Raw genomic sequence first — 16,409 nt, 5'->3', positions numbered from 1 at the left:
GAGAGGACCTTTAAAAATAGTATATCTTAATATATGTATATAAATTACGTGTCACGACGTTTGTCCGCGATGGACTAAACTACTCAACCGATTTTAATAAAATTTATACACTGTGTGCAGTTTGATCCAATAACAAAGATAGGATAGCTTACATCTCAATTTATGATTGCAAACTATTTAAGACTCAAAATTATCTGTTAGTTTCAAACGATTCTAACAGATGGCAAAATCTGTTGACTGTATTGAGTAATTATTCAATAGATTTAGAAAGTTTGACAAACTTAATCATTTTTAAATCTTGCGGTGGAAACACCAAAAAGATTTATTTAATCTAAACTGATATAAACCCTTATTGGAAATATAGCAAAACTCAATTATCTTTTCTATTGTTTTCTCTTGCAAAATAAGCCCAGTTAGTCCATTTTCATTAACAAAACTAAATAATATCAACAGTAACAGATTGATTTTTTCTCCAAAAGAAAACACATAGTTCCAAATGCACAACTACTCAACGAACACAGCCATCGAGATACAAATGCGATATCAATCGTACCAACATTCGAGAACAAAATCACATACGATCCATTCGAGACTCGTATAAATGTCAAAAACCCATCCGTAGTAAGATTCTACCTTAACTTTTATCGGTAGTATTCATACTGCGGATATTGTTTTTGTTATTCGTGAAAAGTCCTACTACACTATTGATAGATTTTCCAACAAAACACGGCTATGCCGTGTATGCCATCCATGCCTGGGGATTTATATGGAGAAAAAGTATTGATGGCCCACAAAATATTTTCTCTGGTTATAACGGAATTTACTTACTCCACATGAGCTACGTTTAGCTCTGTGGTTTCAAGATATTCGGGGCTATCACTCTCGCAACCCGGAAAGTGCGTCTTCATCAGTAGCTCAAGAGCTGGAGAGACCGTCCAGGATTAAGATTAAAGCCCTAAAAAGATTTTAGACTTTCTAAATTCAGCTTTTTGATTAACTGCAACAGAAAATCTCTGAGTAGATATGAAAGTTCATTGACTTAGAATGCTGATGCTAATGCTAAGATTAATTTCCTTAATGTATGTACTCATTTTTTGATAGAATATCTCAGCACCACAAATGTACAATCACTTCCATAATAATACTTAAACTGGGAACATCGTAATACTAGACGATTTCTATACATTTATGCCCTCAAAATAAGCCATAATATAGAAGAATTGCATTTTTGTTGATTCTTTTCAAAGAATACTTTTCAAAAGCATACATTTATTATGTAATGGGTGTTTTTTTGGAGGTACGAGTATATAGCTTTAGGTTGACAACAGTGGGCTGCTTCAGCCGACATAAGGGACTTGAAAGTTACGCAAGTATCTATTATCTGATTGGCCAGCTGCCAAAAAATTACCTTCCAATTAAGGCAACTTTAATGGAAATTGACTGGAAAGTTAGTCAAAAAAAAATCTTTTTAACTATCAAGTCAAGTCAACTTCTGTCAAAATGACAATTGATAATGTTTTTTCATTCAACTGAAAGCTAAACTTTATTACTCTATATGATTTATTTATTTACTGCACTTGAAAGTTAGGCAAGTACCTATTATCTGATTGGCCAGCTGCCAAAAAATTACCTGTCAATTAAGGCAACTTTAATGGAAATTGACTGGAAAGTTAGTCAAACAAATCTTTTTAACTATCAAGTCAAGTCAACTTCTGTCAAAATGACAATTGATAATGTTTTTTCATTCAACCGAAAGCTAAACTGTATTACTCTGATTTATTTATTTACTGCACTTGAAAGTTAGACAAGTTTTTATCATCTAATTGGCCAGCTGCCAAAAAATTGCATTCCAATTAAGGCAACTTTAATGGATAGTTGACAGGAAAGTTATTCAAGAAAAGTCTCCCTAACTATCAAGTCAAGTCAACTTCTGTCAAAATGACAATTGATAATGTTTTTTCATTCAACTAAAAGCTAAACTTTATTACTCTATGATTTATTTATTTACTGCACTTGAAAGTTAGACAAGTTTCTATCATCTGATTGGCCAGCTGCCAAAAAATTACCTATCAATTAAGGCAACTTTAATGGAAATTGACTGGAAAGTTAGTCAAAAAAATCTTTTTAACTATCAAGTCAAGTCAATTTCTGTCAAAATGACAATTGATAATGTTTTTTCATTCAACTGAAAGCTAAACTTTATTACTCTATGACTTATTTTTGTATTGCACAACTTCATTTAATGCGTTCTGTAAAAGTGTTCGTTGTCAATTTTGAAAAGAAATAAATAATATTACTTTACAATATAAAATACAAATTGTGATGGACTTGTACCATGCATGAGGAGTGTTTTGTAGCCAATAATGTTTTTGGTAGTTTGTTTACTATGAACTTAAAATAAAATAAAGGTTTGTAAAGTAAAGTTCTCAATTTGAACTTCATGACACTTGAAAAACTGACTAGTTGCATTTGGTCAAAATTTACGTTCAAAGAATGAAGTTGACTGCGCAAATGACTATCTTGCATATCTGTCAGCTGTCAAATTATTTATTTTTAGCTGCGGTTTGACATTTCAACCAGCATAGACTGACACTTAAAAAACATTTCCAAATTTCGCAAATTCATTTAGAAAATCAATCTTCATGAAGCCAATTTCCAGAAACGAAATTTGTTTAGCGATAAAGCTCACTTTTGATTGAATGGATACGTTATAAAAAAACTGCATATTTAGAGTTGTGATAATCCTAAAGGGCATGTTGATACACTGTTACATCCACAAAAACTGACTGATTGCATAGTTTTAAGTTACGGACTCGTGAATTGGCCTTTAAGACCGTGGAGTTTAAAGCGGCCATTTGACCATTTTCTGTGTGGATATGTAAAGTCGCCGGTCTACGTCGATAAGCCAGAAGCTATTGAATACTTTGAGGACAAAATTATCTTTGTTCTATATCTCTGAAAAAAAAACACCCTTTACATACACAAGCGCATACAAATAATGTCCATCGATTAAATTGTAATAAAGATTCATAAACCATCATGATGGATAAATAGGAAAAAAGAAAACTTTCACCATTCACCATTATATTGTCGTTGCGCAACATAAAGTTCATCATCTCCTCGTCTTTTATTTTGTTGCATTATAAGGTTTTTAATTTGAATTAATTGAGAAAAAATTGACTTGAAGGGCATTAAAACTATGAGTCAGATAATGTAGAATCATGAGTGTTGTTCTATGAGGGTTAAATTCAACCAGGGCTGTGTTTCAAATTTGATGGTTAACTTGGAGCCTGTCATTTAAATTATTATTCTTATAGTTCTTTTGCTTAGCTAATTTAAACATTGGGCAGGTTCAGACAACATAAGGGACTTGAAAGTTAGGGAAGTTTCTATGTTCTGATTGGCCAGCTGCCAAAAAATTACCTTCCAATTAAGGCAACTTTAATGGAAAGTTGACTGGAAAGTTAGTCAAGAAAAATCTTCCTAACTATCAAATCAAGTCTACTTCTGTCAAAATGACAGTTCATAAAGTTTTTTCATTCAACTGGAAGCTGATCTTTATTACTCTATGTCTATGATTTATTTATTTTCTGCACAACTTCATTTAATGCTTTCTGTAAAAGGATTCCTTGTCAATTTGGAAAAGAAATAACTTTCAACGCAAAATACAAATCTTGATGGCCTTGAAGCTTAACTGAGGAGTGTTTTGAAGACAGTAATTTTGTTGGTAAAGTTCTGAATTTGAAATTCAAGACGCTTGAAAAACTAACTAGTTGCCTTGGTCAAAATGTACGTTCAAAGAATGAAGTTGACTGCAATTGAAGAGTCTTATGTTGGCCTTCAAATAGTTTGAAATTTAAATCAACCAATGATTATAAACGTTGGTAAGAATTGTATTGTCTATTAACATGCGCCCCTTTAAGTTTGAGCCCTTACCTCTTGTATGTTCATAGCTATGACACTGAATCCAACATAATCAATGTGTTGCTAGGTAGTTTCAAATCCGGCGACTGGAAAACCACAACAGAAAAGCTACTTTTTTAAATACAACGTTTTGCTGAATAGAACAAGACGCATTCTATAGAAGACGTAATAAACGTTTAATTTATTTTTTTTAAGTGACGTTAATAGTATTATTAATCTTTGGTTTGTTTTTTTTTTTTATTTGTTTACAGGTAAAATAACCAGATCGACATCCCCCACACGGAAAACATGGCGCCGTAATTCAATGCGAAAGACATCGCTTTTGGTTCTTCCCGATCATATAAGGAGTGAGGAGGACCTACCTACAGCGGCGTCAGCGTCAGCGTCATCAGTCACATCAGAGGAGTTATCTTCTTTGCCTCGAGAAATTGAAGATTCGACTGCAAGTGGCAGTGCTCCCCCACTTAGTACACCCACTATGAGAAGATGTATATCTCAGACTGACTTCACCCCCAGTGTACTGACGCCCTACGATATTCTGCAGGAAATGGTCGACAGGAATTCGGCAGAAGGGGAGGAATGTTCTGAGGATCGTCCGAGGCAATTTGGACGTAGAGCTGATGGTCATCCGCGAATATTCTCCATACGCTCCGAGGCAACAGGCAGTGGTAATCATTGCATTATTATAAATCATGATCGACCTATGAGCGCCCCAGTTAACGGCTCCGTTGATTGTGGTCGTCGTAATCCAAATACCACGTCACACCTGGCTGATGTTATTTGCTCAGGATACATTGGATCGGAACCCAGTTCAGTTGGATCATCACGCAATCCCAGTCCGGTTTCGTTAGTTTCTAGCACTGGGTCTAGCTCGATAGGTTCAACAACAGCTGGCCATTCGCCACGCAGGCCCAATACTCCACCTCTGGAGATTGGCAATGTTCAGCCACGAATTGCTCATATTGATCCCGATAACAATCAGTCGGTACAGTTGGATTTCAATGCAGAGTGGCCGAATTCGTATAGTCGGATATTGGCCCTGATGTGCTGTACGCTGGGGCTTTTTAACATTAGTCGCTTTGCAAACCAAACAATTCATTATGGAGGAAACTTCCTGCTTCAGTTCCTACTTCTTTCGGTTGTTTTTGGAATTCCACTGTTTTGGTTGCAAATTTGTCTTGGAGCCAAAATAAAAGCTGGTCCGGTTTCGATGTGGAAGGTCAGTCCAATTTGCAGAGGCATCGGAATTGCTTTGGTATTGGGACAATGTGTCATGGGATTGTATTCCACAGTCAGTATAAGCTGGCTTCTAGTTTATTTAAAGGATTCATTCTTAACAAAAGCCCAACCACTCTATCGGTGGCAGGAATCATTTTATCTCTATCATCGAACAACGAACGTCTCAGGAAATCTAACAGAAACTGTTGCCGATTATTTCAATGGAATCGTTCTGCAGAGACTGCACTTGGGCAGGCGAAGTGATGGCAGTGATGTTCGGTTCCAAGTGAGCGATATGGTAAGTCGGACATTAAATTCATGCTAACTAAGTTTTTTTTAAGAACATTTGTGTTTTCCATTTAAGCAGCTCGCTTTCAATTTGTCGATCATCTGGACAATAGTATTCTTGGTGCTTTGCAAAGGATCAAAATCATTCGGAAAAGTTATATTATTCTTGACTTTGGCTCCGCTGATCTTATTCATTGTGATCACATTTCGACTATTGTATTACATCGGATTCTCAAGTGCTCAAAATATATTCTCAGCCTCTGACTTTGAGGATTTTTTGATAAATTCGAAAACCTGGACTGCGGCTGCCCAAGAGGCTTTTCTAACCTGGGGTTTGTTGGGAGCATCTGTTATATCTGTTAGCAGCCGAAGTCATGGGAAGACCAACAGCAAGGTGATTCTTCGGCGTGAAGCAATATTGGTGGTGTTGCTGACTTTGTTAGGACTTTGCTTAGCGGGAGTGTTCGGGTTCTCTTGTGAGCAGATTTTGCATAAAAACCATTACATTTATGTGCCAAGGTCATACGGTAAGATGATATATTTCTGTTTGTGGTGTGATTATTGTTAATAGTATATTTTTATTTTCAGAGTTCATGGACTCCTACACTTCAGTGTATTCTCTCAAAGGACCAATAACACCTGCCCTTATTTCATTTCCAACTAAATGGGTGCCACATTACTCCAGCCTCCTGGGGGAAACCTATCGTCGACCTCCACTGACTTCTGTTCGAGAGAGTGGGTATCAGGCGCTACGTTTGATAACTGAGTTGTTTCCGGCTGCAATGGCTATTGCTCAGGGTGACTTATCATGTATTTGGACTGCACTTACCTTCTTCATGTTCATTCTGTTTGGGTTGGGACAGCTGTGCGTTATGTGGAAGCCTATCTCAAGTGGATTGGGTAACTCGACAAGCTCAGTTCTATTGAGCTGTGTGACCGCTTTGTTATTGGGAATACCATTCGCCTCCGAAATGGGTCTGGCTATGATACATTACTTTGATATGGTGTTTGGAGGAGCATGGTGGATGTTGGTTTTATGGACAGCGGAAATTTTAGCGGTGTTTTTGATTAGAGGTCGTCCTTATAATGGCGATGTGCTAGTTAATGATTTGCGGATGAACGGTTCGATGTCGGCCTTCTTGGCTCTTTCCTGGAATGTGCTTCTTCCGATTGCAATGATTACTTTGGCTATAATCGAATATAAAGTTTCACTGACAAGCCAATTCTATCATTGGCGTGGAAAGTCCTACTTTAGTTTTTGGACTCGAAAAGTTGGAGGTCTTACTCAAGTTTCGTTCTTACTCATCGTACCGGTCACAGCAATCATTCAAATATATCGATATCTTACAAATGGTCCACCAGATATTTTAGATGTAAGTTATTAATTAATTTGTAATACTGTAGTGAGATATTAATGAATATTTTTTCTTAGCGTATTCAGCTTCTATACCGCCCAACAGAGTCACCATTGCCACACCGTCGAGGGCGACCGGGCGCTGATAGAAACAGACATCAAGCTGGTCAATATAATCTTAGGAATTCCGATTTAGAAGCAAGCAATGCTCAGGATGATGCTCCTCCAAAATATACACCACCTCCATCATACACAACAGCAACGGGAGCACGTTTAGCAAAGATCTTACGTCAAAGCATAAGGCGAAGTGTCAGACGGTAAAGTCTCATTTGTTAAAAGTCACTTACTTACACTGTACATAATATTTTTAATGTGTTCTGTTATAGATTTTTGGGTGAACCAAGTAGGCCACGACCAATCCTATCTCTTGAATCAGCCGATAACAGTCTTCCACCTGATTATTCTACAGTCCTGTCGAATCCAGCTGGTGTTGATAATCAGACTGAAAACATTGAAATCCGTCCGAGACCACTATACAATAGTTACACACAGCGAAGCCTTTCATTAGGAAGAAATTTAAGAGGAGCTCATAAAATCGATCGATCCAGTGAACCTCGACCTTCATCAGCTGGAACAACTATATTATCAAGATCAAGGCAACCTTATACGGCATTTGATGTTGCTAACGTTTTACGAACTTCAACTCGTCGTCGTGAATCTGGATCGAATTCGATTTCATCGAGAATCGATCAATCATTGCGAAACAAGACAAGTTGGTCAGTTGAAAATCTAGTGATCAATGCAGCACCACTTGGAGAAAGCAATGCAATTACACTAAGTGCTTCCCCGACAGAAGACTCATCAAGCGATCACAACCCACCGGATATGTTAGATAATAACGAAAATACATCTGTGATTTGAATCTCCCCATTAAACGAAAATGTTTCTCTCCTCTGGTTAGTCCAGCATTGGACTTAACTTTAATATTGCAATAAAGAGAGCCTTATGTTAGACAGTAATTTAATGTTATTTATACATAAATAGAAGCGTGGAAAAACAATAATATTGTTATTTGTAAAATGTAAAGTGCATAATAAAATTAACTATTAGACTTAGAATAAAATGTTAAAATAGTTTTTTTTCTTTTGTCCGTAAGGCGGCCAACCTATGGTAATTCCAAAGAGGCTTTAATGGAATAACATGAATGAATGAATAAAAAGAGGTTTTGACGCACTGCCACCTTTAGATATATTTATTACCTTGTGCGTTTTTTTCTATCGGTACTGAGAGTCTGGTTCTATAGGCTCAAATACACCTTGGTAAGTTAAGTCATATTTTCTTGACCCATCAGTGTACAACTTAAGGGTAATTGATGAAGTTTTCCTGGTTATGCTCAATACTCAGTCCTCTTTGATTTATGTTACAAAGAATGTACCTTGAAGTTTTGAAAAATTGTCCTCAGCTAAGCTAAGGTATATTTTATATACCTTGAGAAATAAGAATTTCTAATAAATGAACCACTTGTAGGCTCCGTAGTTAGGGAGATAATATCCCTCCCTGCAAGCATGCTCTAATAGGGATGACTTTACAGCCTTATTAATGGTAATTGGAACGACCGAATAATTAAGTTCAAAGTTGAAAATGTGCCCTTTTCGGATCACTTTCCATTAGTTGTTACTTGTGGATTTTCGATGGCAACTGAGGACTGAAACCCTATGAGACTCATACCAAAACTTAGGTGGAACCAAAAAAATAGAGTTCAATACCAAATAAATCTTAACACTTCCCTCCAAAGTTATCAGCAATATAACCTGAGTCAGTTAGAAGAGGTCATGAAAGCATTATATCGGAGAACATTGTGCAGTATTAGGAAAGCACACGATAGCTTTGATCTAGAGTGTAAAAAGGCCAACAAGTTATGGGCCGTATTATCACTCGCGAGTCGCCTATTCAAATAAGCGAATGTGACTTTTTCGCATTACTGTTTGCGATTCGCCAAGTTGACGTTAGCCTTAAACTTCAAAAATTTGGCGAATTGAAATGTCGTTCTATTACAATTGGCGAATGCTCGCCTTTATCTGTCATAATCGGTCGAACTGTAATTCTTGGTGACTTTGAAAAAAACACAGTTTTTTTTTGAATTCGAAATACATAGTTGTCTAGATTTTTTGTTGCGACATAAAAAAAATGAGTGAAAATCGACAAACGTAAGAACAAATTAAATAATTATTAAACAAATTATAATTACAACTTTTATTGGTATAGCATTAAAAGAACAAACAACGCCTAGTTCTCAAAGTTGGTGGAGGTAATGGAGGCAAACCCCGACATTGCCAAGGGTGTCGGGACGTTTGGATCATCCAAAAAAAACCAAGCCCAATATTGGGATTCGTTTGCCCTTGAGCTAAACGCATTGGGACCTCCTATACGAGAGGGTAAAGAGTGGCATAAGGTACGTAACAAAGAATATTACAAAACGGTTTTATAAAATAAAATATTATAGGTTTGGCTGGACTATAAATTGAAATTGAAGAAGAAAATCGCGACAAATAAAAAGGATGTAGTCGCAACAGGTGGAGGACCTTTTCGGCAGTTGACTTTGTCCCCTTTGGAACAGGCAGTTGACAATTTGCTAAGTTTGCAGCAAGCTGTAAATCCAATGGGTAATACATTTGGAACAAATTCAACTGCAACAGTGGAACAACCCGACTCAAATAATGCAGACGTTGAAGTTGAAGATGCTCCCATGGCAATGACATCAGCCCAGTCAACAAAAATCAACGAATGTCGTAGAAGCAGGGGAAAGTTTGTGGATGAACGAGTCAAACTCCTCCAAAAACAAACGGAGACTCAAGAAAAACTTCTTGTTGCGTCGGATTCAATTCAAAAATCTCTTTCCGAAATGGCAAGATATTCAAGAAAGAATTATGAAGTAAACAAGGAACATGTTGAGGTACTGAAAGCAAAGGAAAAACGGAAGGAGAGAGAAAATGTGCAGAAGGCGCAACAACATAAAGATCTTCTGGATTTGAAAATAAAAAAACTGGAATGTAAATTACAATACCACCCAAAATAGTATAAGAAAGTAGAATTAGAACAAATGTATATAAATGTATGAAATGGTTTTTTTTTTTCACTAAACTAAATTCTTTATTTATTTTCATTATTATTTTCATTTTATTAATATTTATCATCTGTGTATATATTATGAATTTTGTAATAGATTTTTTTTTAACTTCTTTACTTCATTATTCTACTGTATCTTATTATTAGCTTTAAGTATAAAATAGAAAAATAAAAAAAAACATTTCCTAAAGAGAAAATAATATTTCATTTCTTATTCGGGTACCTTCTGATGAATTCCGTTGGTTCATTTTCAATCTCATTGGATTGCAAGGTTTCTTCTTCCACTGCCTCTGGATCTGGAATGTTGTACTTTCTACAAATATTATGCAGTGCACAAGAAGCGTTAACTATTCTGATGGCTTTCTGTGGACTGTAGTGCAGTTTTCGCTCATTCAAAACTGACCTGAATCTACTTTTTAAAACACCAATTGTTCTCTCAATAATGTTTCTTGCCTTCGCGTGTTTTTTATTGAATAGTCCTTCTCTAGACCCTGAGGAGGCATTTCTAAATGGAACGATTAAATACGGCAGTAGAGGATAACCTGAATCTCCTAGAATTTTTGAAAACAAAAAATTGTTTAAACATATGCTAATATAAGAGTATGATTCACATACCAAGATATCTTGACCGCTCTCCTTTTATCCACCACCTTTCCAACAAATCCTTTAACGCACTATGATTCCACACAAACGAGTCATGTGTAGAACCAGGATATCTAGCATCAATAAATCGTATTACTCCATTATTGTCACAAGCCTTAAAAAGAAAAAGTTTTACCTAAACATCAAGATTCAATTTTGAAGTACTTTACCACCATCGCATTTAAGCTGTAAAAACCTTTTCTATTTAAATATTGGTGTTGTAACTGAGCAGGAGCTATGATACCAATGTGAGTTCCGTCTACACATCCAACTATCCCTGGTAAGCCTGCTTTTTGAAAAAAATAGTTTCTCGCTTCTTGCTTTTCATTAGTGGACATATCTGCATTAATCCAAACTGGGCAGATTCTTGCTTCAAGCAAATTAAGAACTTCGCTTAAAACTACTGAAACTGTAGGTTGGGAGAAACCTAGCTCAAAGTCATTTCCTACACTGTTTTGATAACTTCCACATCCGAGAAATCGTAGTGCGCACGCAAGTTTTAAAATTGGTGGAATTGCAGAACTTTGAGTTGTTTGAAATCCTGAACTTATCTGACTTAAAACATATTGAAATCCGTGTTTGCTAAGCCGAAAGTATAACACAAATCTATGAAAAAAAAACTAGTTAAATTTTATCAAAGTAATTGCTAATTTTATTACAAATTATCTGGTACTTCCAGTGGGTTGGAAGCATCTCTTAAACTTCTCCTCAATCTGCAGATCATGATTTTTTCTTCTTTATTTGTTACTTCTTCATTTTCATCCTCGAAAAACAGTTCAACGCTGCTAATCATCTTTATTTTTATTTACTTTTTTTTCACAAAAAACAATATTCTTCAATCTGACTTTATAAATATTTATGACAATGAATGACATTTCACTTTCAGTTTTTAATGTTGGCAGTTTTGTTTTGAAAGACGAACTACGGAGTTCGCCATTGGTAATACCACCAAACTTTTAATTCACCAAAACATTCGACTTTAAGCGAATTTTCGGCTCGCGAGTGATAATACGCCCCTATAATTTGGATGGTTAAGAGGTTATCGTCGCTCAAGCCATGAGCACTTTAAAAGACAATATTTTCAAGCAAACACCTTTTACAAGACCTTGTGTTTCCAAATGAAAACAAAATACTTTGAGACCGAAGCTTTTGGAAGTTGGTGAACAATTTGAATGGTAAAACCTTTAAAATCCAACCCAAGTTGATGTTCAAATGGTAGACATGTGCATTCAAAAGGACACAAGCGTCCACAGGTTTTTGCTCAAAACCTACCTCTGTTTATCAACTCCTACTCTCCTAGTGCCTAGTAGCTCAACTGGAGATTGGGTTCCAACCCCATTGAAACGTTGTTGGGGGCAGCAAACGAGAGAGGGGGGAGAGGTGTTTCCACTAATGCACCTCTACTTATCCAGACGGTAGCGGATGAATTCCCAAGATAGAATTAACGGTGGCGTCTACAATTCTACAGATATTTACCAACAGAGCTTGGATGCGGTTTTGTCATTGGAGACTTAGGCAACAAGTATTAAGCTATTTAGGTACATCGACGAGCGCCTCATGGCGCATCAGGGCTTTATTCGACAACATTAGCTTAGCATGCGCGCACGCGCCCACAGAAGAGAAGGATGACAACACCAAAGAGCTCTTGGACAAGACTTATGAGCAGTGTCCTAGCTACGACATCAAAATTTTCTTAGGAGATTTTAATGCCAAGCTAGGAGGAGAAGACATCTTTGGTGGCACGACACCACCTCCGACAACGGATTCAGGCTGATCGATTTTGCTGCTGAGCGAGACGTTCTGGTAGCTAGTACGCAGTTCACGCATCTTAATATCCACAAGGGTACATTGAAATCTACTGATCAATCAAGGATATCCGAACATTCCGAGAGGCCAACATTGACTCGGACCACTACCTCGTTGTAGCCAAGGTACGGCTACGGATATCCCGATCCAAGCCAAAACAAGGAAGTACTGTAAGAAGATTCGACGTTAGACGGCTACAATCGCAAGAGACTGCCATGTCCTTTTCCAATCGAGTATGCTGCCTGCATTAAGCATTGAAAACCAGGGGCAACATTGCCTTGCAGCCATGAGAGATGCCGCCTCTGAAGTGCTAGGTTTCACACGGCCACAACAGCGAAACCCCTGGTTTGACGACGAATGCCGGCAAGCGCACGCAGCGAAACAAGAGGCATACAAAACAGCGCTGCACAGAAGTACCAGAGCTGCTTGCGAGCTCTACGAGCAGAAGAGGAGAGAGGAACGCCGGCTTCTTAGATAGCAAAAAAAGAGCACGAGAAGCGCGTGATCGAGGAGATAGTCACAACGGGAATGAGGTTCGCAAATTTTACCAAAAGGTAAAAAAAACTCCTAAGGGTACCACTCAAGAACCGAAGGCTATAAAGACGATCAGGGGAACATCGTAGTAGAACCGAAGTCGATGTTGAGAATATGGAAAGACCACTTCTCCAAATTATATAACGGCGATGACGAACCGAATTCCGCTGTAAGGCAGATAGAACCACTCAACCTAGGCGACGCATCAGATCAACAATTCCGCCTACCCGCCTACCCGACCTAGACGAAGTGAAGGTAGCTATATCTAAACTGAAGTCAAACAAAGCTGCTGGAGCTGACGACATCGCTGCCGAACTATTTAAAGTAGCAGGCGATTACTTGGAAGGGAGCATGCACCAACTCATCTGCAGAATATGGTCGGAAGAAAGCATGCCCGATGAGTGGAATCTCAGCATAGTTTGCCCGATACATAAGAAAGGAGACCCTCTAAATTGCGCCAACTACAGAGGCATCAGATCCTTATAAGATCCAATCTACTATATTATGTGAACGTCTGAAGCCGTTCGTCAACAACCTGATAGGTCGTTATCAGTGTGGCTTCAGACCAAGAAAGTCCAGTATCAACCAAATACTCACACTACGGCAGATCTTGGAATCAACATAGGAGCTTCAAATCAATACCCACCATCTCTTTATGGATTTTAAAGCTGCGTATAACAGCATTCATAGGGAAGAGCTCTACAGAGCAAAGTCTAGTTTTGGCATCCCTATCAAACTTATCCCTTTGTGCAGAATGCCGATGGAGAATACACGCAACTCAATCAAGGTCGGAAAACATCTCACCGATACATTTGATGTCAAAAAAGGTTCTAGACAAGGCGATGCACTGTCATGCGACTTCTTCAATATCGTTCTGGAAAGAATTGTGCAAAACTCAACCGTCAACACTAGAGGCACAATCTTTCAAAGGACCATCCAATTACTCGGACACGCAGATGATATTGACATAATTGGAAGATAAAAGCGTGATGTCAGTGAAGCGGTTTTGAGCATTGCGACGGAAGCGAAGAAGATGGGTTTAGTGGTCAATGAGGGCAAGACCAAGTATATGCTGTCATCAAAAATGGACATTGAACAACGACGCCTTGGACAAAACGTCACAATGGACAGCTATAACTTTGAGGTAGTTAAGGACTTTGTCTACCTAGGCACCGCCAATAATACAGGCAACGACACCACCGCTGAAATCAAACGAAGAATAACTCTAGCAAATCGCTGCTTCTCTGGACTTAGAAGGCAATTGAGAAGCAAAGTCCTCTCTCGAGTATCTAAAATCACCATCTATAAGACACTCATCATCCCGGTTCTCATTTATGGCGCTGAAGCCTGGACCCTGTCAAAGAAAGATGAGAGCGTCTTAGGATGCTTCGAAAGAAAAATTCTTCGGGTGATTTTTGGTCCCGTACGCATAGATGGAGAATGGAGGAGAATATAATATAACGACGAACTGTACGGGCTGCACGGACCTAGTTAGCAGAATTAAAGTCCAACGGCTTAGAAGGCTGGATCATGCAGAGCGAATGGACATCAACACTCTAGACCGGAAGGTCTTCGAATCCAATCCCGAGGGACGGCTCAGTAGAGGAAGACCGCGACTCAGGTGGCGCACTTATATGGATGAAGACCTCAACCAACTTGGCGTGTGAAACTGCAGACAGCTAGCTAAGGACCGAGCTGGCTGGAGGAGTATGTTGGTTGAGGCCCAGGTCCTCCCCGGACTGTAGCGCCACCTTAAGTAAGTTAGTAAGTTGAGCCCTTTGCTCTTATCAGACCATTTTAAAAATTTGCTCAACCCAATTAATGAAGGGAACAACTTTCATTTTGCACATGCGGGTTTTTATAATGAAGTTTTCGACACTTATATAACCAACGAAGAAGTAGATGCAGCAATGAAAAAAATGAAGGATGGAAAAACGGCAGGTTCCAATGGGATACTAGCCGATTTTTTTAAGTATGGAACCGTTGAGTAAATAAATAAGCTTACTACAGTTTACAACGAGATGTTGGAAACAGGTATGATTCCTCAAGAATTAAGGGAATCAATCATTTTTCCGATCCACAAAAAAGGATCTATAAATTTGGGTTAGGCAGGCTTTCGATCATATCTTTGTTCTGAAAAGCATTGCGGATTCATTTACAAGAAGAAGGAAGAAGTTATACGCGTTTTTCATGGATTTTAAGTCTTCATTTGACACGGTGAATAAGCAAGCTCTTTTCCATAAGCTCTTTGGTATGGGAATGTCGTTAAAATTTTGAAAAGTTATGGGCCCTTATTATGAAATACGAAACGAACGTCAGAAAAAACGAAACTCATGGCGTAGAGCTACTCAGATTATGAGAAACAAAAATGAAATAAAGAAAATGTTGCCAGCCAAAAATTAAAAATGGTATTTTTATAAAACGCTGCTTCTTTTTTCCATGCATTTAATGTAGTCAGCTCTTTTAAAATGGCCTTTTGAGTTTCCTGGATGCAATCAAGCTTTCCGTTTAGTATATTGACAGCTTTATCTTGCAGGTCAACGTGCTGTTCCAACATAATGTTCCTATTCCGTTTTGTTGCTTTTTTCTTTCTAGACGACGACGGGTTACCTTCTGAATTGTTTGGTTGTGGTTCACTATTCACAATGTTTTCAAGTTGTGGTTGAGGGTCTTCGATTAAAGTAATCCTGATCATTAGCATATTCCATCAATACATTAACACTGGTGCTGCTAACGGCCGTCACTTCAATGTTTGGGCTATTCCCATTTGGATCACCAAATTGATTGCCTAGTTGGTTTCCTGAAACGGCCTCATTTAGGTCAATGATCGAAATTACATTTTTTTTGTGTTATCAGACAATTTTTTTCTGCTTGTTAGGCCCGCCCCCTGTACCGCATAGATGGACCAAATTGTCGCGTATTTTTCTCGTCAGATTATATCGATAATCATTCCACACGTTTTTCTAACCCTCTGTTGTTTTTCTGGAGGACCATACACGCGTTTAATTTAGCAGCTAAGATATTCCAAACATTTTTGGCTTTGGATTTAGCTTGGCTGTCGGAAAATAATTTTTAGCAACATTTGGATTACTTTAAATGAAAGCTACCATCAAGTCTATTTGTTTAGCATTCATTGTAGGACTAAATATTAGAAATATATTATTTTTATGGTTTTCACCATTATATTTATTATTTAACTTACATTTTTCTCCCTCATTAGAATGAAAACCAAACCAAAAAAAAAAAAACAAAACACTATAATGTTTGACACTTGACAGTAACCCCCCAAAAACAAAAGCTGAACGAGTGCTTGAAGGCACTCGTAAATAAAAATACGAGTATCGTTTTTTTACGATTCTCGTTTCTGGTAATCGCAATTTTACAAATACGCGCTTCTGCAATCGTTTTTATAATCGCAATTTCAAAAATACTCCGTATTAAAAACGATAATCGATTTTCATAATAACCCCCTTGCAAAGCATATATATGGATATTAATGCAGCAGTGATGAGTCCAA

At 37.7% G+C, this 16,409-nt stretch overlaps 3 protein-coding genes across 4 annotated transcripts in view; 2 read left to right on the top strand and 1 right to left on the bottom strand.

The window, feature by feature from the left end:
• Positions 1 to 7,915, top strand: part of LOC129953471 (sodium-dependent transporter bedraggled) — a 65,004-nt gene extending 57,089 nt beyond the window's left edge. The window contains exons 3-7 of one of the 2 annotated variants that reach the window (XM_056066721.1): positions 4,176 to 5,440; positions 5,507 to 5,957; positions 6,019 to 6,803; positions 6,863 to 7,101; positions 7,171 to 7,915. In XM_056066721.1, the coding sequence (XP_055922696.1) occupies positions 4,176 to 5,440; positions 5,507 to 5,957; positions 6,019 to 6,803; positions 6,863 to 7,101; positions 7,171 to 7,705 (3,275 nt within the window). In that variant the 3' untranslated portion in view covers positions 7,706 to 7,915. The remainder of the gene's footprint in view (positions 1 to 4,175; positions 5,441 to 5,506; positions 5,958 to 6,018; positions 6,804 to 6,862; positions 7,102 to 7,170) is intronic. The other variant, XM_056066724.1, reaches the window with a different exon arrangement.
• An 827-nt stretch (positions 7,916 to 8,742) lies between these two features.
• On the top strand, positions 8,743 to 9,899 carry LOC129953477 (uncharacterized). Its single transcript, XM_056066729.1, has 2 exons — positions 8,743 to 9,236; positions 9,288 to 9,899. Exons 1-2 carry the CDS (start codon positions 9,096 to 9,098, stop codon positions 9,858 to 9,860), a joined length of 714 nt encoding a protein of 237 aa, XP_055922704.1. The 5' UTR covers positions 8,743 to 9,095; the 3' UTR covers positions 9,861 to 9,899.
• A 154-nt stretch (positions 9,900 to 10,053) lies between these two features.
• Positions 10,054 to 11,517, bottom strand: LOC129949469 (putative nuclease HARBI1). The gene is made up of 5 exons (XM_056060958.1): positions 11,212 to 11,517; positions 10,723 to 11,158; positions 10,526 to 10,667; positions 10,134 to 10,461; positions 10,054 to 10,057 (listed from the first exon to the last, which is right to left on the bottom strand). The coding sequence occupies exons 1-5, from the start codon at positions 11,343 to 11,345 to the stop codon at positions 10,054 to 10,056; spliced, it is 1,044 nt and encodes a 347-aa protein (XP_055916933.1). The 5' UTR covers positions 11,346 to 11,517.
• Positions 11,518 to 16,409: the final 4,892 nt, after the last annotated feature.

The sequence above is a fragment of the Eupeodes corollae genome, chromosome 1, assembly GCF_945859685.1.
Source record: "Eupeodes corollae chromosome 1, idEupCoro1.1, whole genome shotgun sequence".
Lineage (NCBI taxonomy): Eukaryota > Metazoa > Arthropoda > Insecta > Diptera > Syrphidae > Eupeodes > Eupeodes corollae.
Note: the sequence above shows the minus strand (reverse complement) of the source record. Positions and strands in the feature narration are given on the sequence as shown.